The 21,606-nt window shown below is 34.6% G+C and overlaps 4 protein-coding genes across 6 annotated transcripts in view; 3 read left to right on the plus strand and 1 right to left on the minus strand.

Annotated features, from left to right (window-relative positions):
• LOC125227336 (lipase member H-B) overlaps window positions 1–8,040 on the minus strand; it is a 57,453-nt gene extending 49,413 nt beyond the window's left edge. The window contains exons 1-2 of one of the 2 annotated variants that reach the window (XM_048131642.1): window positions 7,902–8,040; window positions 7,177–7,291 (exon numbers count right to left, since the gene is read on the minus strand). Coding sequence is in view for 1 of the 2 variants with exons in the window: in XM_048131637.1 (XP_047987594.1) it covers window position 7,181 (1 nt within the window). In the remaining variant the exon portion in view is untranslated. Of the gene's footprint in view, window positions 1–7,176; window positions 7,292–7,901 lie in introns of those variants that run through there. The other variant, XM_048131637.1, reaches the window with a different exon arrangement.
• LOC125227312 (sodium/hydrogen exchanger 9B2-like) lies at window positions 1–9,706 on the plus strand. The gene is made up of 11 exons (XM_048131599.1): window positions 1–178; window positions 2,649–2,685; window positions 2,803–2,945; window positions 3,160–3,391; window positions 3,464–3,633; window positions 3,744–3,958; window positions 4,046–4,217; window positions 4,341–4,495; window positions 7,187–7,351; window positions 7,915–8,092; window positions 9,266–9,706. Exons 1-11 carry the CDS (start codon window positions 139–141, stop codon window positions 9,328–9,330), a joined length of 1,572 nt encoding a protein of 523 aa, XP_047987556.1. The 5' UTR covers window positions 1–138; the 3' UTR covers window positions 9,331–9,706.
• The window catches only part of LOC125227321 (protein fuzzy homolog), a 22,439-nt gene continuing 10,163 nt past the window's right edge, over window positions 9,331–21,606 (plus strand). The window contains exons 1-5 of one of the 2 annotated variants that reach the window (XM_048131618.1): window positions 9,331–9,343; window positions 11,534–11,655; window positions 16,540–16,813; window positions 19,084–19,281; window positions 20,458–20,657. In XM_048131618.1, coding sequence (XP_047987575.1) covers window positions 11,573–11,655; window positions 16,540–16,813; window positions 19,084–19,281; window positions 20,458–20,657 — 755 coding nt within the window. In that variant the 5' untranslated portion in view covers window positions 9,331–9,343; window positions 11,534–11,572. Of the gene's footprint in view, window positions 9,344–10,103; window positions 10,333–11,533; window positions 11,656–16,539; window positions 16,814–19,083; window positions 19,282–20,457; window positions 20,658–21,606 lie in introns of those variants that run through there. The other variant, XM_048131610.1, reaches the window with a different exon arrangement.
• Window positions 12,943–14,015, plus strand: LOC125227360 (osteocalcin 2-like). The gene is made up of 3 exons (XM_048131661.1): window positions 12,943–13,003; window positions 13,120–13,386; window positions 13,551–14,015. Exons 1-3 carry the CDS (start codon window positions 12,977–12,979, stop codon window positions 13,581–13,583), a joined length of 327 nt encoding a protein of 108 aa, XP_047987618.1. The 5' UTR covers window positions 12,943–12,976; the 3' UTR covers window positions 13,584–14,015.

Genomic DNA, 21,606 nt, shown 5'->3' on the forward strand with positions numbered 1-21,606 from the left:
AACTAAATTACGAAACTCCAAGTTCTGTGAATAGTAACAGAGTGCGTCATGGCTTGAGAAAACAATCATTTCTGCATACTATATTTCTTTACATGGTAGTAGTATTTTCCAAATTAATTTATATTTTCATACAAAACGATGAGTGCAAAGAGCCCATTTCTTGCCGAAAAAGAAGCAGGTAACATGGAATTATTTAATGTAAACATTACTGTGAACGTATTTTTAGGTTATGTTTATCAATTTTTTTTTTATTCATTTGTTATGAGGTGATTGATATAAGTTCTGCGGCTAAATAGGTATATTAAGTCAAAATGAAACCCCAATATTTGTTTGTAACCTTTAATCGAATTACAAATTAACCTACAGGGCAGCGTAAAGGGTCAAAAATAATCAATACAGTATAGTAATTCGCTGCTCGCCGTAACTACATAATATTTATGCGGACTTTTGTGTCTTCAAGTGCCGAATCAGAAGAAGTGCAAAATGTCTTTCCATCGTATTTTCACGGAAACGGTCGACGCACGAATGCGTCATCCTATTGCAGTCAGTCTCATAATACATGAAGTACTAATGTTGGCTGAAATGGCATGATAACTACGAACGTTTCCGATATAGAAAACTAGTTAACTATTACTAGTAAGTAATAGTTTTCCACTGTATTTTTGTTCATTTTATGTTCATTCATCGTAGTTCCCGCAGGAGAAATGGGAACTTTGATTGAAGGTCCCATGTTTAGGTATCCTCTTATATCTGGGAAACTGTTTAACTATTAAAGAATGAAAGCTGATTTAATTTGCTACAAGTTTTATTTAGTTGATTTTTTAGATAGGTACCTACGAGTATATGTTGGATAGTTTTCAAGATAACCAAGCAATATGTAGCCTTCAATTTAATTTTGATATCTAACATCAGTGAAACTAATAGACAATATTTGGTAGGTATCGCTTTCGAGAAAAATCGGGTACGCCAAATTTGGCTATCGAAATTATGTTTTTGGACGGGGATCTTGTGAGCGGCTAACTAGCTATTTCAATTCGAGAGTGAAAACGGATATATTTATAAGAAAAATCTCACTCTTTAGTTTTTATAATTTTTTAACCGACTTCAAAAAAGGAAGAGGTTCTCAATTCGACTGAATTATTTTTTTTTTTTTTTTGTATGTATGTTACTCGATATCTCCGAGAATCGTGGACCGATTTTCAAAATTTTTTTTTTGATCGAACGGGTGTAACCCCGAGATGGTCCCATTGGCACCAAGTCGGGGTCTGATGATGGGATCTTGGAGAAATCGAGGGAACTCTTCAAATGTTATAGGCACATGTAATGTTTTTATTAGTGTATTTTTCAAAGGTACACCAGTATTTACGCCTGATGGTAATAATTTTATGTGGCTGAGCTGATGATGGAAGGTCAACTCCTCAATGGTTAGGAGTTAAAGGATAATTCTTTCACTACTGTACATATATTCGGACTGATACATATAATATCACTAGGAACCACTAAAAATCAACAAATAAATTAACTTTTTAACAAAAAATAAAACCGCCTTCAAAAAAAGCGTGTTACAAAATACGGAGAAACTAAAAAGCCAAAAATAATAAACCTTCGAATTCAGATTTCTTATCGGATTGCAATAATCTAAACATCCAAATTATAAACAAATCAATTATTTTTGGAGTCGGGGCCAGCCTGCGTATGGTTGGGTGGGGCAAACAGGAAATAGCAAGGCGACAAACAGGTCTGGTACCGACTACAAAAATAATTGATTTGTTTATAATTTGGATGTTTAGATTATTGCAATCCGATAAGAAATCTGAATTCGAAGGTTTATTATTTTTGGCTTTTTAGTTTCTCCGTATTTTGTAACACGCTTTTTTTGAAGGCGGTTTTATTTTTTGTTAAAAAGTTAATTTATCTGATCAAAATAGGTATTTCGTATATTTTCAAAATTATCTAACAAAATCTAACACAACATTCCGCAATATTTAACTTCTTAACAATCATTGTGTACGCGACTGCAATTATTTTCATGAATGACCGTCACGAGGTCTGTAGATATCAACAAATCTATCTTGTTGACTTTTGACTTAGCGGCCTCTCGGCAAGCATGTATCGCAAACAATACTAGTAATATGTTAGCAATAGCCGCGCACTCTGAAAACAAATATAGTTTTTCACGTGTTATCACTTAGACTACTATTTATACCTAGGTATACTCAGTAGTATTACGATTATCGTCGAGCATAGTTGTTAAGATTGTGTAGTGAATACAAGGGAATACAAGCATTTATAGCTATAAATTGTATACATATTGAATTTGGCGCTTCAAGGTTGATAAATAGTTCTTGACAGAATTTTAGGAAGTGATCACCATGACTAATATAACCACAGGTATTTTTCTTATGTTTTTTCTCTTAGTTACTGAATTCAAATCTGCTGATTCAAAACATTATATTATTAATAAATAATATAAATCACATGAGGGTACTTATGCCCCAAGAGGACAAGGAGGATAAGGACGTTTCCATTTGAAAATCGAGTAGTAATGACGATAAAATAAGGTTTATATTACAAATGAAGCTTAAGAAACCTTTTCTAAGGAAAGCTCCATATTTTAATTTAAATAAAAATACTTTTTACTTTACCAGGTGCAGATTGTCAGACTCATCGAATATCCTATGATAAGTAAGTTTGATATTCTTAACTTTTCTTATTAAGTTATTAGAGACATGTATCGAATAAATCATAATCTAGACAAGTACCTTAATGTCAATAATAGGAATGGAATTTGTCTTTTACAAGGTGGTGGCAAAAATTCTGCCTACGATGTCACCAAGAACACCAAACGGCATCATGGGAACCTGCATGGTGGAGAAGGGTCTTTCCGTTCCCCATTTTCTCCACTTATAGGCAAAGTACACAGCAGCTTTTAATTATTATGTTCTGTAAGTAGGTATTTTAAACAATACTTTTACTTTTTTACGTATTTACTGGGCGGAAATTTAATTTCGCCCTTTCCACTCTTTGTTTGATAGTTTATTAAATTGCCTATAATTTAGAAGAAATCGATGAACCTACCTAATTTACTTGATTTATGATACCTGTTGATTTGTAGGTAATAACTATGATTGACTTTTAATGATAAATTGTTCTTTTCAGTTCTTTTGTCATGGGGAATATTATACGCAGAAATAGGGCAACCGGTAAGTTTAAATGGAGAAATTCTCAGCATGACACTGCTAGTCGTCGCGGCGTACTTAATCGGGTGGTTGTGGCTGAAAATTACCACATTGCCGGCACTTATAGGAATGTTGCTGACGGGGATCATTTTTCAAAATGCCGGGCTTGTACATATGACCGATAATTATAGAAAACTTAACCAGGATTTGCGGTTAGTTAAGTTTTATTACAAATTTTTGATAATCCATGCGTACCTTTCAGTTTACTTTTAATACTGTTTTAGGAAAGTCGCTCTGGTTATCATACTAACGCGAGCTGGGCTCGGTTTGGATGCCAAAGTCCTTCGGAAGCATTACGCAGCTGTTCTTCAACTTGGCCTTTTACCTTGGCTAGTCGAGTGCTTATGTATCGCCATTACTACACACTACCTTCTAGCATTACCGTGGATTTGGGGTAAGTAATCATAATGATTTCCTTGGCAGTTGCAAGCGAGAATCTCTCGGACAAAAGTTTTAGAACTTAATCGATTATACTTACATAAAAAGCCTATGTTTGTGTTTCAGGTTTCCTTCTTGGCTCTATGATAGCTTCAGTGTCTCCAGCCGTGGTAGTTCCATGCCTGTTCCGATTAAAGGATGAAGGATACGGAGTCGCTAAGGGTATACCGACTTTGCTGCTTGCGGCTGCTGCTATTGACGACTCGGTCAGCGTAGCTGTTTTCTCCATTATACTTAATGCAATGTTTTCAACGGGCTCTGTTACTTGGAACATCATAAAGGTTCTTAAATTTCATACTTTAATCCCATATATCTGATAGTCAATTACCTCATAAATCTCAATTTTTAATACCGTGATATTCTTTCAGGGCCCGTTATCCATTGTTTCTGGCGTATTGCTCGGGTCTTTGTGGGGTGCCATGACTTCCGTTATCCCGGAAAAAGGAGACGCTTACGTGGTTCCTTTAAGATTTCTAGCCTTGTTTCTGGGCGGGCTGTTTTCGTTATTTATATCAAGTCTTATTGGATGGAGCGGTTCAGGTACGTAGTTTTTTTTTACCGGCCAGTTTTTAAGTACTTCTTTTACTTGAGTGACTGGCAAAATTAAAGTTAGGTATTGTATGATCTACTAATGTGAGAGGTATGTTGTTACACTTGTTCCAGGTCCATTAGCAATCGTCTCTTCTGGATTTATTGCAGCGTATTTCTGGGAAAAGCAAGGTTGGCCAGTTAACAAGAACCCAGTAAGCAATATATTTAGAATTTTATGGATCTTCTTCGAGCCAATACTCTTCGCATTTACTGGAGCTCAAATAACGGTAAGTACATACCTATCATCAACAATTAACCGTAGAATGAACTTCAATACGATACCTTAAATGGATTATAACCTCTCACCTATGGCTCCTGCCATTAAGAGACAACTTGCATTTTGTTGGAGGTGTGGATCTGTTACGATCGACTTTTACAAAAAATTCGCCCTCTGAATCTATGGGACTAAATGGATTGTCGCCTTCCACTAATGGCTTTCGCCACGCTATCAAAAGGCTTGCGATACACTTTTGAGATACAGCCATCAGACAGACAGAGGGCAAAGGGTTTCGTTTTCACCCCTCATATAACCCTATAACCATTCTGATTTTTAGAACTACAGTCTAGAACACACACAGAATTGTAAGAAGGCCCCAAATGCAGGAAGGATAGCTATATTTTATAGACATTATTATCAGGTAGATGTGCTAAATCGAAGTTTATTTATATAGGGCAAAATAAAAATCATGATTTAATTGCTCCTCAACTCGTAAATTGCAACATATATACGACATATAGGTTACACACGTATGCCATAGTCCTACGTAGGGTTGTAAATAGAAAAAAAACCAAATGTTTTTTTTTTTCAGAATTGTGAAAAAAAACATGAAAAAAAACCGAGCACCCTGGTTTTTTTTCTAAATATGTTTTTTTTTTCAGATGAACAAATAATACGACACTAATGGTTTTTCGTGAGTTGTAACGTGTTTCAATAACAATAACGTACATTTTAATTCAATTAACATTCAGTATACAAACGTTTATTGGGGAATTCCCGATGCTGCGTGTAGCGTGGAGAGGCGGTGGTGTTGCCAACAGTAAATAGTGATAATAACTACCAACTACAGATTTCGTAAATGTTACTTTTATAAGACCAGAAATTAAGGTTATTTGATTCAATTCGTTTAATAGTTAACATTAAGTCTAAAAAACCGTATAAAAGTATTAACTAGTTTGCAAATTTTGAGATTTCGTACTTTAGAAAAAAAACATACTCCAGAAAAAAAACTAGTCCTACGTATTCTGATTTTTCTATAATGCACTACCTACCTACCTATAACTCATAAGCATTTATTGCATACATATTACATAATTGTAATTAGGTGCATAATATGGACCCTGCAATAATGCGCTTTTATATAAATATAGAGCATCCATCAGCTAGGTACCTACCTATTTTTTTTTTTTTCAACAAATACATTTAGACATTCATTCTAGCTCATTTGGTAAGAATTTGCATAAAGGGTAATTCCATGGCAGAGAGCGAAAAAAATTAATTTTTTGAGGTCAGAATTTTTAAAATCTGGTTATGGGGTAATGTTCTTTGGCTCTAGACCCTACATGAACCGATTTTTTTTTTATTAAACTGAGTTTAACTAAGTAAGCAATTTTTTTTAAGTTTAAAATGCGTGCTTTTTAAGATACGTGCGTAAACTGAACTAATTAAGACTCACATTATATTCAAGGGATTTTTCTAATTATAAAAAGTAGCTGACATTTTTAGAAAAATACTCAAATAACATAATATTCAAAAAATCTAAAAATTAATTAAAAATTGAATATCTTCTTTGGGGGAAATAATATAATCTTCCCTCATATCCCTAAAAATCAAGGAATCCTGTATTTTTTTACTTCTGTAACTTTTACTTCATATTTCGATTACTAACTATAAAAAAAAAATACGTTTCATTCGGACGTAACAAAAGTTACTGATTTCTTGAAACGCAATTTACCAATGTTTTGCATGTTTATTTTCATAATTGAAAAATATTAAGATTCCTTTTTGCTACATAAACATACCTGTACTCTTGACTGACACGATTTAAGTTACAAGAAAATTCGTAAACCAATATGGAAATAAAAAAATCGTATTTAAATGATGCTTTAAAAACCCATGTCCAATTTCAGTAACGAAAGTTACTACCTCATTTTAGTGTACTGAGGCCAGAAAATGGTTATGTTTCCAATAATTTCCACTTTAGTTTAATGAGATTTAACTGTATTAAATGGTGCACCAGCAAAAAAAGATATTTAAGTATGAATTAAGCCACAAATAACCTTTGTTTGACAACTTTGCGTTCTAAATGTAACGCAAGTTATCACGTAAACTGTAAATATGAACTTGTCTTCGGTTACCGCGACAGTTACTATGAAATAAAACTATGGAAACGGATTATGTCGCATATACATATTAATGAATTTACAATTCATCTCGACGTTTCGAACACTTTATAGTGTTTGCGGTCAACGGGTGACTGAAGAAAAATTACATACATACAAATACATACATATAATCACGCCTGTATCCCATAAAGGGGTAAGCAGAGCACATGAACTACTAAGTTTCAGTACCATTCTTGGCAAAAAGGGGTTAAAAGAAATCGAAAATTGTGACATTGCAGTGACAGGTTGCCAGCCTCTCGCCTACGCCACAATTTACAATGTGCAAAAACCCGTTAATACATATCAATAGTTTTATTTGTAAATATGAAAGTAAACTGTAAGATCAGAGTTGACAACAATAAATTGATATCTCAATGCAACATTCAAGGAAGCAAGGAGTTTAACCCTGGCACAATAGGCTCTACAGATGTAATATGTGATATGCTGCTGAGTACTGAGGCAACAATTTCAATAGATCAACCAAATTATGCAATATATCAAAAAAATATAATTGTTAAACTCTTACCTACTTTCAGATAAGTGCCTTGGACCCACAAGTGGTAGCCATGGGAGCAGTCTGCCTGATAATCTGTCTAGTCCTGCGAATAATCTCCACACTCCTAGTGAGCTTCGGCTGTGGGCTAAACATAAAGGAGAAACTATTCATTGGTTTAGCATGGATGGCAAAGGCTACTGTACAGGCAAGTGTCATGTTCCTTTAATTTATTTATTTAAGCTTTATTGCACAAAAAAAGAAAAACTAAATATAAAAAAGGTGTTTTATGACATGAGGCATTCTTTACCAGTCAACCTCAGGGCAAGGCAAAAAAGATTGTAGGTGGCACAGTAAGTCATAAGTCATAAGCATTTAATGTATACATATTACATAGTCTTGGTCAATCAGGTAGGTACATGATATGAACCCTGCAAGGGCGCAGCAATCTCAACCTAGGTACATAACTACTACCTACTAGACATTAGAATAGATTAAAAAACCAAAAAAATAAAATAATAAGGTAAAGTTATTTAATAGTAAATTATATACTTACCATTTTTGAATAAGCAACTATAATTTTAGCTTAGTAAGTATAAAATGAAAATACTTCAGTCTTATGACTTCGGACCACATACTAAGCAACTCTGCGCTTGATTGCTTATATTTTATCTCATGTTAACAACATTCACTAAGCACTAACCTAATGAGCAACTAAGCACAGAATTGATTTGTTAAAAACTCAATCAAATAATTACCATTTTATTTCAGGCAGCACTTGGACCTGCAGCATTAGACCTAATAAATAGTGGAAATAGTTCTGGCGATCCTCAGGAGTTGATCTTTGCTAAGGCACTTTTGACAGTCAGCGTCCTTAGCGTCGTCATTTCAGCTCCTATGGGAGCCATTTTCATTGCCCTGGCCGGGCCTAGGTTATTGACCAAAGACGGTAAGTTTTGTAGCTAGTTTTGACTTCATTTTGAAAATTTACAATACAGATTGTCATCGAATGAAAATACACTTATTGAGTTAATCAAAATATTCCAAAACACACAATATTATAGTAGACTTTGCCTTAAGTTTTATTTCTCCGCCTTACACTCTGTTAATGGAACCAAGTTTCTGTTGTAATTTATAATAGTATGTATTTAATTTACTTAATAACAAATTAACAATATCGACATTACATTACTTATTAAATTACTCGTAAAAGCGCGGCAAACATTCCAATGACAATCTATAGTGACATTGACAATGTCAATCACGTTTATAAAACTATAAAAGCGACAACAGATGGGCGTACAAGACCTTTGAAACGAGTCTGGCTAGTAAAAGTTGATCGCAGTATTTTTTAACCTCCGACTGCCCCCGACGCAAAAATGACGGGGTGTTACACAAACTACTAAGAAGATACTACGTATGGGTGTTATAAGTTTGACGAGTCTGTCTGTCTGTGTGTCTGTCTGTCCGTCTGTCTGTCTGTCTGTTTGTCTGTCTGTGTGTGTGTGTGTGTGTGTGTGTGTGTGTGTGTGTGTGTGTGTGTGTGTGTGTGTGCCTGTCTGTGGCATCGTAACTCCCGACCGGATGAACCGATTTAGATTGTTTTTTTTTTTGTCTGAAAGCTGAGTTAGTCGGGAGTGTTCTTAGCCATGTTCCAACGGTCTACTATATGTCGCGGTCGGGGGTTTTTTCAAAATTTTATTTTTTTAAACTGCAACGAATATCATAATATCATATCGATTGTTATCTATCAGTGTGACTCTCACTTTAACGAATTTCGGTAAAAGTTAAGAGATAGTTAACAGCGTTATCTATAAATAATAATGAATAAAACCATTAAAAGTAGTAAAATAAGTGCTGAAAATAAATTATAAATAATAAAAAATTTATCCATGTCTGTCTGTGTGTGTGTCTGTCTGTCTGTGTGTGTGTGTCTGTCTGTGGCATCGTAGTTCCCGAACGGATGAACCGATTTAGATTTAGTTTTTCCTGTAGTCCTTGACTTCAAAGATCTCCTAATTTGTTTTTGTAGAAATTATATTATTATAGAGCTTTAAATTGACATATTATAGACGGTCATCTAAATCTTGTCATTTGATAACATTGTTATCTTTTGTTACAGAAACCACAAAATCATCAGATGAAGAAAACGTCCGTGATACTGAGTTATCATCAATACATTTGTGATGTTATTGTTTTTGTAGGTATACCTCTCAAAACTTCAAATCATAATTACTTAATTCAAGTGCAACATACCTACCTACTTAAAAGGACTAGATGGTGCTGAAAGATCCGTATTAGGTTAAGAATTGGTATTCAAAATTATTTTTCAGTACAGATGGTGTTTTTTTCACGCACTAGTGCGAGAAGTGGTTCATTATGCGGGCAATGAGGACTTTTGTTCAAGTACCCTTTTATTACTTATAATTTACTACCTGCACTCATAATCATAATTCATAACAATGTTTTAAGTTATTAATGTTTTATCTCGTAAAGTGAATTGTAAAATTCTTAATGAGATTAAATGATCTTAAACCTTAAACCTTATTATATGCCAGGTCGAAACTTCGGAGGCTCATCTGTACTGAAAAACGTCGTACGATACACGTGCGAAAAGGAAATTCGTAACTCGTGTCGATTTAAAACACTCCCTTCGGTCGTGTTTTAATTTATCGCCTCTCGTTTCGAACTTCCTTTTTTACGCACTTGTATCGTAATGTACGAGCCACAATAAATGCCACATGTATAAAGTGGGTTTGCTAAGTATAGCAATTAGTGCAAATCAGTGCAAATCAAAGAGTAGTATAAAATTCAAAGATCAACTGTAACAGATGTGTGTCCTGGTCTGGGACTATATTTAGTATATCGTCAGTCTAACAGATTTTAGTCGTTTAAAACAGTATCATAAATATTATTCGTTGCCGATAATGTCATTGTCACGAATGTCAAGTGAAGTGTCAATGTCAAATGTTTAGTTTTGTTTGGATGTTAGATTTACAGAGTTGTAAAAATTTTGTTTTCATGATAAACTAAACTCCACGTTAAATTCAGAATTATTGAATTATAATTAATACATTTTCTAAAAACGATCGAACTTACCCAGTTTCAAAAATGTCTGTCTCGGTTATAGCCGTGGCTACAGAAAGCGGCGTACCCATATTTTCAAGGAAACGAGGGAACAGCGAAAACGTTAGTTATCCGTTGTTTATTTTAGTACTTATCTGATGTAATTTTAATATGTTTGTCTAACATTATTATCTTGAGAGGGTGTTGTCACTCAGGTCAACTCAGGAATATCTTCACTATCACACTTACTATCTTATACCTTACTGACTTTTTCATAATTTCTTACTTAGACTTTTATGTAAGATAAAATTGAATCTGGGTAATCTATTAGATAATGCTATATACAAGCTCTTTTGTCCATTCTAACCTGTACATATGTGCTAGTTTCCTTCAACATTCATTTTCACCTGCACAGAATAGCAAATAATATCTTTAAATTGATAATTGAATAATTGTTTATATTGTTGAAGAAATAAGTGTGTCAAATAAAGTTTATAGTATAATCGACTATTCTTTATTTAACAACATTTTGGACAAATGTAACATAAATAAATACAACACAATCAAGATTTAAAATAGGAGCCCACTCAGCATATTAGCATATTGCCATGGCAAGCCGAGGTGCTGATTTTCAGTGGGTCCCTGACTTCATGAACTAAGCTAAGAGTGAAACTAAAATAAGTGACACACACAGACATCAAATATAATTTCATCAAGGGGATGAAAAAACAGGCCAAGAGCGTGTCGGGCCACGCTCAGTGTAGGGTTTCGTAGTTTCCCGTATTTTTCTCAAAAACTACTCAACCTATCAAGTTCAAAACAGTTTTCCTAGAAAGTCAAATCACAAAAGTAGAACTATAGTTCTACTTTTGTGATTTTTTTCATATTTTTTAAACATATGGTTCAATTTTAGTAGTCCCCTATTAATTTTTAAATACCTAACCTATCCAATAATATATAACATGTTGGAGTTGAAATAAACAAAAAAATAGTCCCCACTTTACATGTAGGGGGTACCCTAACAAAATATTTTTTCCACTTTTTATTTTCGCACTTTCTCAGCGTGATTGATATACATATTGGTACCAAATTTCAGCTTTCTAGTGCTAACGGTCACTGAGATTATCCGTGGACGGACGGACGGACGGACAGACATGGCGAAACTATAATGGTTCCTAGTTGACTACGGAACCCTAAAAATAGAGCTGTGTAGAATCTAAAATAATGCATGACTCTACTCCATTTACAGAGTCAGCAGAGTTGTATTTGTAATAAACCTCTAATAATCTGAAATATTAATATTTCGTAAACTTATTTTCTATAGATTCAATTCTCAACAATAGCATCTCTGCATGGGATCAACATGTTCAGCAAATGTCATAATTTGTCAATGGTTGACACTCAAGTAGACAATGGAAATATTTTGTGGAAGGAATATAGCAAGAGGTAAGTTGTGGATATTTCGCACCCTTAGAATTGTAGTGACCTAATCCAAAATTTCGAGATTTTTAGTTATACTCAAAAAACGTCCTAACATGACGAATCCCATCGAACCTTAATACAAAAGCGGTCCAATACAGCTTAGAAAGGGTCAGACTTAGAGTTCGGTCTCTTTTCCCCTCCCTCCAACCCCGCGCCATATTCGGTTTGAGCGAGACGCAAGCAGTAATGTGCCGATAGTGTTGAGAGCAGGTCGTTAATTGTTAGGTTTTGTGGCGACTTAAAACTGATTGGGTCGGTTTAATACCAAAAACTAAGGTAAGCTAATGGTTCTATTTTTAATACAATAATGACATAATTCATATTAAGTCCATTTAAAACCAAAATAAATTTCTTACTGTAAGACTTATTTGGCATTAGGTCAGTCTGTAATTAAAAATTATTTCGATTTGAAGACCCAATAATGAAAAAGTCTTTATTAAAATAAGGATTCCATTTTTCTAAGGACTTTTTCAAGATTACGTCTTTTTTGTAATAATAGTAAGCATATCCTTGGTGACCATTTAAGACATGTGTTTTTGTAAATATTATTATCTGTCATTACATTTATAAATGGGTCTTTTTGTAATACGAGTTAAGTGTTCAAAATAAATGCTAAGTGCCATTTTCCGTAAGCGTGTTCCGCTTAATAATACGTATATTTTAATTTTAATTCTAGATACAGCCAAAGGATACAACTACCTATAAAAAATGAAAAGAAGAGCGGATTACATCTTAGATAAACTAAAAATAAGTAATAACAAGGTGAGGTTGGATATAATTTTGATTAACATACCTAACTTAATTTTAACAATTATCTACCCACACGTACTTGGTCTGATCATCTATGTTTTTGCAGGTTGACGATATTAGTAGACAACAAATTTCTCGCCGCGAGGACAAGAATTTGTGTTGGAAAAAAACAATGTATCTGATATTAAAAATGTATGTATTGGTTAACAAGGGAAATGTTTGTTTTAATTCTTCATTTTTACTTACAACTTTAATACCTAAATGTGACTTGTTTTCAGAATAACGTTGCTGAAGCAGAACTACCATTAGCGGATAGTACGGACAAAGAAGTAAATGTCATTTATTAATTATTTATAAAATACAAAAACGATCAAAAGAGAGCTTGTGGTACAATGTTTTTTTTCTTGTATGAAATTTGTTTTTAAGTAATTTATTATTTATATTTCAGAATGATCTCGACAATGAAAACAAATCATCACATAGCTGTTCAATAATAGACTCTCCGGAAAAATCCATTCCATATGTTGGGCCAAAAATGTTTCTAACAAACAACAGTAATGAGGTGAGTTTGTAACTTCAAGTTATATTATTAAATTATGTATAGGTCATTTATTTTTTTAGAATTTATGCTCTGGCGGAAATTTGTTTGAACTTTATCATGTTATCTTTGCGTTACAGATAAACGTTCAAAATAAAATCGTGGATATTGGTCAGAAACCAATTCAATCAACAATAACATCGTCTCAGCAGGACATTTTACGAAATAATACGCCACGAACCAGCCGTTCATCATCGTCTAGCAGCGCTTCGTCTACCAGTTCCTCCTCTTCTTCAAGTAGATCATCATCGACATCCTCCGTGTCCAAGAGCTCTTCTCGCAAGAGTAATTCAAACTCGTATTCTATCGTAGATGGGCCGTCAACATCTAAATGTACAGGAGAAAATGTAAGCAGAAGACCTACAAAGAATTATCATCAATCACCTCTTAATTCTGATGAAAGCGATGTTGATTTAAGCGACTCAGACCCGACTTACAATGTTCACAAGTCTAATCGTACAGAGAATGTACGTATATCGGATTCTTGCCCCAGTTCTAGCTCTTCTTCTAGATCAAGTTCCAGGGCATCCAGAGACAACGATGAGCCTGTTGCAGAAGAAACAAGACCTTCCAGGAAACGTGCCAGAGATCCGTCAAGATGGAAGCATAATGTAGCAAAAAGATTGAGAAATACAGGTAAATCTTACGTCTCGTCCATTACAAAAAAGGAAGTTCCTGCCCGTACCATCAAAGGTGCGTGTAATTGTAAACGTAAGTGTTTCGAAAATGTTAATGATTCTGAAAGACAGTCCTTGTTTGACAGTTATTGGTCTATAGGTGATGTGGATTTACAAAGGTCTTATATACGATCTTGCATGATGGAGATTAAACCACAGTACCAATATTCGAATGCCGAAAAGCCTAGATTACCAAATCATGCATTTTACTTTAAAGTAAACAGTAGTAAAATTCGTGTTTGTAAGCCCTTTTATATTAACACGCTCGGAATAAGCGATCGTCAAATCAGAACCGTGAAACAAAAAACTGACCCAAATGGTTTCATCAGTACGGACAACAGAGGCAAGCACACGTCAAGAAAACCTACGGATCCAGTTCTCATTGAACAAATAAAACAACACATTGAGTCCATTCCTAGAATAGAATCTCATTTTTTGAGAGGTTCGACATCCAGAGAATATGTTACAGAGGGCAGTGAGCCTATCCCGCTTGATAATGAGTCTGATAGTACTCACAGAGAGTTTATAAGCGGCGAGAAAACTATAGCAGATCTTTGGAGAGATTTTGTTAAATTTCAGACAGAGAAAGACAAACCTACTTGTGAGTATTGGTTATATTATGACATATTTAGTAAAGATTTTAATATCGGATTTTTCCAACCAAAAAAAGACAGATGCAGCCTTTGTATGGAATATGAACTAGGAACCCCCCAATATAAATTAAGCATCAAGCAAAAGTATGAAGATCACATTAATGAAAAAGAATTGTGTCGATATGAAAAGCGGCTAGATCGTCAAAACATAGACGAAACAAATTTTTGTGCGGTTTATGATTTACAGGCTGTCCTACAATGCCCTACAGGTGATACATCTGCTTTCTTTTACAAGTCTAAACTTAATTGCCTTAATTTCACTATAGTACAAATGTTAAAAAAAGCAGACCCAAAGCAAGCTTCCAATGGTAGAACCGGTGAACAGGTAATTGGGGCATACGATGATGTGTATTCCTATTTCTGGGATGAAGTGCAGGGTAAAAGGGGGGCCAATGAGATTGGATCATGTGTTTTAGATTACCTCAAACGATTAAATGACCAAAACCCAAACAAAAAACTCAATGTGATATTTTACTCTGATAATTGTTGTGGACAAAATAAAAATAAGTTTATCGCGTCATTGTATTCCTATGCAGTAACTTGTTTTGAGAACATTCACACAATTACACATAAATTTCTAATAAAAGGACACACACAAAACGAGGGGGATAATGTCCACAGTCTAATTGAAAAGGAAATTAAAAGAAATAAAAAGTCTGGACCAATATACACGCCCTACCAGTATGTTACATTAATAAAAAACTCTCGTAAAACTGGTAAACCTTTTCATGTAATGGAGCTGACTTATGACTTCTTCGTTGATTTGAAAAAATTGCAAGAAAAATGGGGTTATAATTACAATGAAGATGAACATAAAAATGTTGTGACGTGGAACGATGTCAAGGTTCTGAAATTTTGTAAGACCGAAAAGTTTGTGATTTACTTTAAAACTTCGTACAGCCAAAACGAGTTTACTAAGATGAATATCAGAAACAAACGAAAGAAAATGCCTGGACCTGAGGAAATAGACCTCGTAAAAGCGTTTTCTCAAAAACAGGAATTGAGTGAACATAAGAAGAAAGACTTAAGCGATCTCATTAAACAACACTTGATACCTAGTTATTATGCTGATTTTTTTAGTTCTATTCTCTAGTCTGTAAGCCTACCTAAAGTTTAAGATGAGAATGAACATAACTAAAGTGCCTATTTACTACTGCCTAATTGCCTATGTGATCTCTTTTTTAATAATGCAATATACAACCATTTACCTGTATTAGAATAGGCAAAAGGATCTTGTTACAATTTTTTTTTATTGATAAGGATTTTGTTTTTTTGTTAGCGGTTGTTGTTTGCTCTGAGCATTAAATTTATTTTGATTAGAATATAATAGTACATAAATACTTTTGTGATCTCGTTATATCCTATAAACTATATTATGTAATTGCTTATAAGTAATTACTTATTAATTGTTTACACAATTCAGTTCAGTATTATTTACAGAATATCTGTTAGTTTTTGTTTTTTTTACAAATTTTAGAAGCATATTTCATTTGTTTGTTACGATTGTTCAAGCCATCTTTTTGTTTAATAATAAATCATGTCCAGCTACTGTTATACTACTTTATGAAATGGAAAGTGTCCCTTGAATCAATTGTAATGTCATTATTATACTGACTTAACTTGAAATGTAACGATATGTATGAGTTATTATTTAGAAATATAAAGACCTAAGTAGAAATAGGTCTTTTAAAATAAAAAAACTTCCATCCAATATAGACCTAAAATTGATGCTGATTAAAAAAATAAATAAATAAAATAGTAAATACAATATTTTTTATTGTTTCTAGGTAAAACCTTGTAAAGTAATAAGTCATCTTTAATTTAAATCGACTATTAGTGACTGTAGCTTGATTAAACCACAGTAATCTGTCCTTTTCTACGGAGTTTATGAACTCGGCAATCTTTATTTAACGATTCCCAAAAAAATGCTTTTTTGGATTAGGTCACTACAATTCTAAGGGTGCGATTTGTTTTTCAAAATATTGAATGAGTATATAATGAGACCACTTAGAATTGGTCAATGAGCAATGCTTGTGTCGCCAACAGTAGTACAAAGTAATACATTTTTGACATATTACTGCAGATCAAGGTGTAATCTACTCTTTTTAATATTACTTACTTATGTCTGTGATTTTATCTAAATCTAAGATAGACCTATTTTAAATTTCAGTGTCACACTAATTGGAATAGCAACAGGTGGCTTAGAGTGTGACTTGGAGCTCCTTCTGTCCACTGTCCATAATCTAATGATATTCAGCATTGGTAAGAAAGAGGTAGAAAGCTTTAAGAACATTGACCAGATTAAGAGAGACTTGCGACAGTGCTACCCAATTCTAGACTATCTACTGGAATCTCTAGATCCTGAAGCGGTGATTAGTCCTCATCCTACATTAGTGTTGGATTTGATTCAGAGTATATTGTGCCCTCAAGCTCATCAACTGCAGGTGAAAATATACATTTTGGTTATGGCACTGGAGTTGGGTAAAAGGACTGGGATCTACTAATTTCTATTAGGTACCTACTGATTCTTCCTCTGTTATAGGGTTTGCTTAAAGCTTTCTTCTTAAACTTGTTTATATTTGGTGATTTATTTTTGGATTCTGAAATTTATTGTCAAAAGAACATGAAAAACTCAGAAATCTGCTTTATTAGTTGCTAATAAAAATGCATGAATACATCATTAATTAACCCAATTTTCCAATAATTACATGTTTGGCCAAGCAGACAAGCACTATTAAGTTACTGTTATTGCATGCCAGTGTAAATATTCATGTCACTTTTCTGGATATGATGGTGGATCTATTATTGTTCTAATTGCGACACTATTTCCTGAACATTGTCACTCGCCATAAGGACACGCTGACGCTGACAGATTATTTATATAGATAATAGCAAATTTCGTCCTTATGGTAAATGGTAATCAATTAAACTAGCAATGGAAATGATATCCTTTGGTCATATCGCAATGTTGCAAATATTCAAATACTAAATCAACGTCTATAACTTTTAACCGTCTGAGTTAGCCACCTCTGAAGAGAATACCGATAAACCAGTGTATATATACTCACTAGCTTTTACCCGCGGCTTCGCCCGCGTAATAAAAGTATTCATTAAGATTTTCATTTGGATCCGTAGGTTTCTCTGTAGGTATATTTATCTGCGATTATTTCGATTGCACATAATACTTTTGCTTGCAATGATTGTAGAAATATTACACATCGACCACAGCGTAGGTAATTCTATATACGCTGGGGAAACCTTTATAAACATCCCACATAGCCCGTATTTCGACACTATGATCGGTGGGTAAAAAGTACTTTTTAGGGTTCCGTAGCCAAAATGGCAAAAACGGAACCCTTATAGTTTCGTCATGTCCGTCTGTCCGTCTGTCCGTCTGTCCGTCTGTCCGTCTGTCACAGCCGATTTACTCGGAAACTATAAGTACTACAGTGATGAAATTTGATGGGAATATGTGTTGTATGAACCGCTACAAAATTATGACACTAAATAGTAAAAAAAAGAATTGGGGGTGGGGCCCCCCATACATGTAACTGAGGGATGAAAATTTTTTTTTCGATGTACATACCCGTGTGGGGTATCAATGGAAAGGTCTTTTAAAATGATATAAAGTTTTCTAAAAAACATTTTTCTTAAAGTGAACGGTTTTTGAGATATCAGCTCTCAAAGTCGTAAAAAGTATGTCCCCCCCCCTCTATTTTTATAACTACGGGGTATAAAATTCTAAAAAAAATAGAGGTGATGCATGCTAATTAACTCTTTCAACGATTTTTGGTTTGATCAAAGTATCTCTTATAGTTTTTGAGATAGGTTGATTTAACTGTAATTTTTGACATAATAAGTTTTTTCTATTATCCCTTACAATTTTTTACATTTTGCTTATACTTATCGCAAACGTAATCTTCAAGCAAGCAAACAACGATCGTCTTAGAGCACATTGATTGTAAGAGACCGCCGACCGATTATCCGTATCCCGCTAACGATACCCATATTATCCGTATCCGTATCCGTATCGCTATCGCTATCGCTTTCCCTATCGCTATCCCTATCGCTATCCCTATCCCTATCCCTATCCCTTATGAAGATGTTTAATGATATAACACTTTAAGTTCTCGCGCTTTGTACACATATTTAAAGTCACATACAGGTCGAACGCGATTAATTAACATTATTTTTACCTTTTTTCCCAACGTTTCGGCCAGGTTGCACTGGCCGTGGTCGCGGAAGACTGACGTCCCAGCAAAATGTCACCGGAGATGTAAACAACACAAAACTACCCGATATTAATTTATATAAATGTTCGGGGTAGACAAATAAATATAATCTACCCGCTTTTAGTTAATGTTTATTTCCCACCATGTTTATTTTAAAGGTAAAAATAATGTTAATTAATCGCGTTCGACCTGTATGTGACTTTAAATATATGTTTAATGATTTCTTATCAAGTGCTAAAATATAAAGTTTCATGGTTTTATCTTTTAAAATTAAGAAATCCCATACAAACTTTCAACCTCTTTTTCAACCCCTTCATCCCTTCTTTTCGAAATAAAAAGTAGCCTATGTTCTGTCTCAGGGTCTAAAGATTGTCTGTTCCAAATTTCATCAAAATCGGTTGCGTGGTTTAAGCGGGAAAGCGTAACAGACAGACAGACAGACAGAGTTACTTTCGCATTTATAATATTAGTATGGATTTCAGCAAGCATTAGACAACTACGCAGAGAGCGTGACCGGTCGCTGGGCCTGCCTCAGCATCCACGGCCACTTGGTAGCCACCAGTTCGGACTTCGGTGAATTGGATCCGCGGGAGGCGAGATTGCTACTGTTGCTGGCTGCCACGCAAGATGGAGCTCCGTTGAGAGAAACTCCTGTTTATTTGCCGCAGATAAGCCCTAATGCAAGTATAGATTATCTTTTATTTCTCAAGTTACACTTTGTTCGATATCCGCGGGCAAATATGTAGTACCCAGAGTGTCAAATTATTATGGCGACAGAACGCTTCAAAAACGAATACCTTATCTCTTGAACTCTTTGCCCGGGGATATAGTACTGGAATCCAAAAAAAGTACTTTTAAAAGGCTCTTAAAAAAACATCTCTTTGATACTCTATAATAAGCGATCCTGCCTACTTCAAACTAAGTACATAACACATTTAGAAGTTATATATATTAATTTGTATATTTAACTATATTTAATAAGAAAACTGTATAAAAGAGACTGAAACGACTCCACAGTCAAACTAATTGTAGTTTTGTGGAGCATTGTATTTAAGTTATGTTTTGTAATTCTGAGTACAATAAATAAATAAATAAATAAATAAAAAAAATTCGGCGTCAGTAAACACATAATTGAGTTCTATGGTTGGTCCACCCCACTGTTCCGTCTAAAGAACAACCAGGACTAAACTAGAAACTTACCCACATCATATTACAAAATTTATAAGTAGCTCACGAAATCACGATACCATTGAGAAACTCTAGGATGTGCATTCGCAGACGCAACTAATGATTTACTAAACACTATCACATATTTTTCACCACACCCACTGATAAAGACTCACTTTGCTATTCGAAAACAGCAGACTTGCATTTTATCCACAAGAGTGCAAAGTACAAATTTTAACTTGATGTCTAAAGCTGGCCGGCCTATAAATGATGATTTTGAGTCATACCTAAATATTGAATAAACTGATGGATTTGATTTAGTTTGATGTTTTATAGCCAGTATTTTGTACGTGTTGGTACCTACTGTTGGTGTGGTGAAAAAAATTGTGTTTCACTCGGTGCCAAAGTTTGTTTAACCTTCACAATGCTCAAGATTCCACTATTTAATATTGGAATCTTTCGCATCGGGCATCAATATTAGCACGTGCGGTTAAACAACAACTTTGCTCCCTTGTAAAACAAATAACTATTGTTGCCCAAGCGGGGTCATACTCATATCCGACGTCGCGGTTACTAAATATTTGGTGCTGGATCTGTTCCGCAAGCACTTGTAGTTGAGTTTGTTTTAACCCAAATCTAAGAATGATTCTGGGAAACCACCTCGCTTTATAGCTCTGTTCTTATACCAGGTGGCATTCCGAGCTGTAACTTGCAAACTGCTGGCAGATGTGTACATACTAGTAGTGTGCGGGGCGACGCCAGCTCTCTCACAGATTGACGAGATAGTGCTGCAGTGCTGGGAAGGCTTCGCGCAAGTAATCAAGGACGCGAAGGTCGCCTATCCGAGGAATTTGCCTATAAGCATTAATTTCGAACCATGTGTTTTGGGGTAAGAGTTCATTCTTATGTCTGAATTTTGACGCGTGTTCAAGCTACATAGTCCGTTCTCTATTGGGCATGCTTGTATGGAGAGGTATATATTTTTGAGTACAGCATTGGCGTTTGGTATGGGTATTATACACGTCCTCCTGAGTCAAATAAGACCGGTAGCCACTTTGAATTCCGTGTCCGAAGGGGGGGAGGGGGGGTCAAAGTATGGAGCTCCCGGTGCTCAGAAAACAAAATCTGGCCGATTAGTTTGAACTTTTAAGTTAATTTTGGTGACTTATTTATGTAACTAGATAATGCTCAATTTATTCCCAGTACTAATTTTTTAGGGTTCCATAGCAAAATATAGCGCAATATTTAATATAATGAATTTTTAGTAGCCACGAAATGTAAACAAATCCTCATATTTCCATATTTTTGTACTAAACTTGTTTTAAAAAAAAAACTGTTAAAAAGTACATTTTATGAGTAATCTAAAAACATAAACTTTAATTACAAAATGTATTATATTTGATGCAAAAAAAAATGATAGTACTGCAACGTTCGCCAGCGCAGCATTATACTGCGCCCCGAGTGTTGCCCACGATGATGAAGAGGCGATGAGTTAACTTAGGGTGTATCGTACCTCCTTCATACTTAACTTTATCATTATATGTTAAGTAAGGTCCGACCGAGAACGATATTTTTGTCTCGGCCGAGAACGAGACCGAGACCGAGATTCAATTTGATTCTCGGCCGAGACCGAGACCGAGACCGAGAATTTGTAAAACAGTAAAAAATATGCCATTTTTACAAAAAAAATGTTTTCATAATCGAAATTCGCCTATTAACCAGGAAACCAAGAGTATGTTGGGCCCTGCTTAGTGTTTGGTTCCGTAACTACCCAAACCTACCCGCACTCCTTACCTATCTACCGTAGCAAAATAGACTACGTTAGTGACAAAAACAAC

The sequence above is a fragment of the Leguminivora glycinivorella genome, chromosome 1, assembly GCF_023078275.1.
Source record: "Leguminivora glycinivorella isolate SPB_JAAS2020 chromosome 1, LegGlyc_1.1, whole genome shotgun sequence".
Taxonomy (NCBI): domain Eukaryota; kingdom Metazoa; phylum Arthropoda; class Insecta; order Lepidoptera; family Tortricidae; genus Leguminivora; species Leguminivora glycinivorella.

Excerpts from the sequence above, each read along its gene's own strand:
- LOC125227312 (XM_048131599.1), top strand. The coding sequence starts at position 139 with ATGAGTGCAAAGAGCCCATTTCTTGCCGAAAAAGAAGCAG. Across the intron at positions 2,686-2,802 it reads CATCGAATATCCTATGATAA|GTGGTGGCAAAAATTCTGCC; the intron begins GTAAGTTTGATA and ends GTCTTTTACAAG. Across the intron at positions 8,093-9,265 it reads TAGGTTATTGACCAAAGACG|AAACCACAAAATCATCAGAT; the intron begins GTAAGTTTTGTA and ends CTTTTGTTACAG.
- LOC125227360 (XM_048131661.1), top strand. The coding sequence starts at position 12,977 with ATGTTTCTAACAAACAACAGTAATGAG. Across the intron at positions 13,004-13,119 it reads TAACAAACAACAGTAATGAG|ATAAACGTTCAAAATAAAAT; the intron begins GTGAGTTTGTAA and ends TTTGCGTTACAG. Across the intron at positions 13,387-13,550 it reads CTAAATGTACAGGAGAAAAT|ATCAAGTTCCAGGGCATCCA; the intron begins GTAAGCAGAAGA and ends CTCTTCTTCTAG.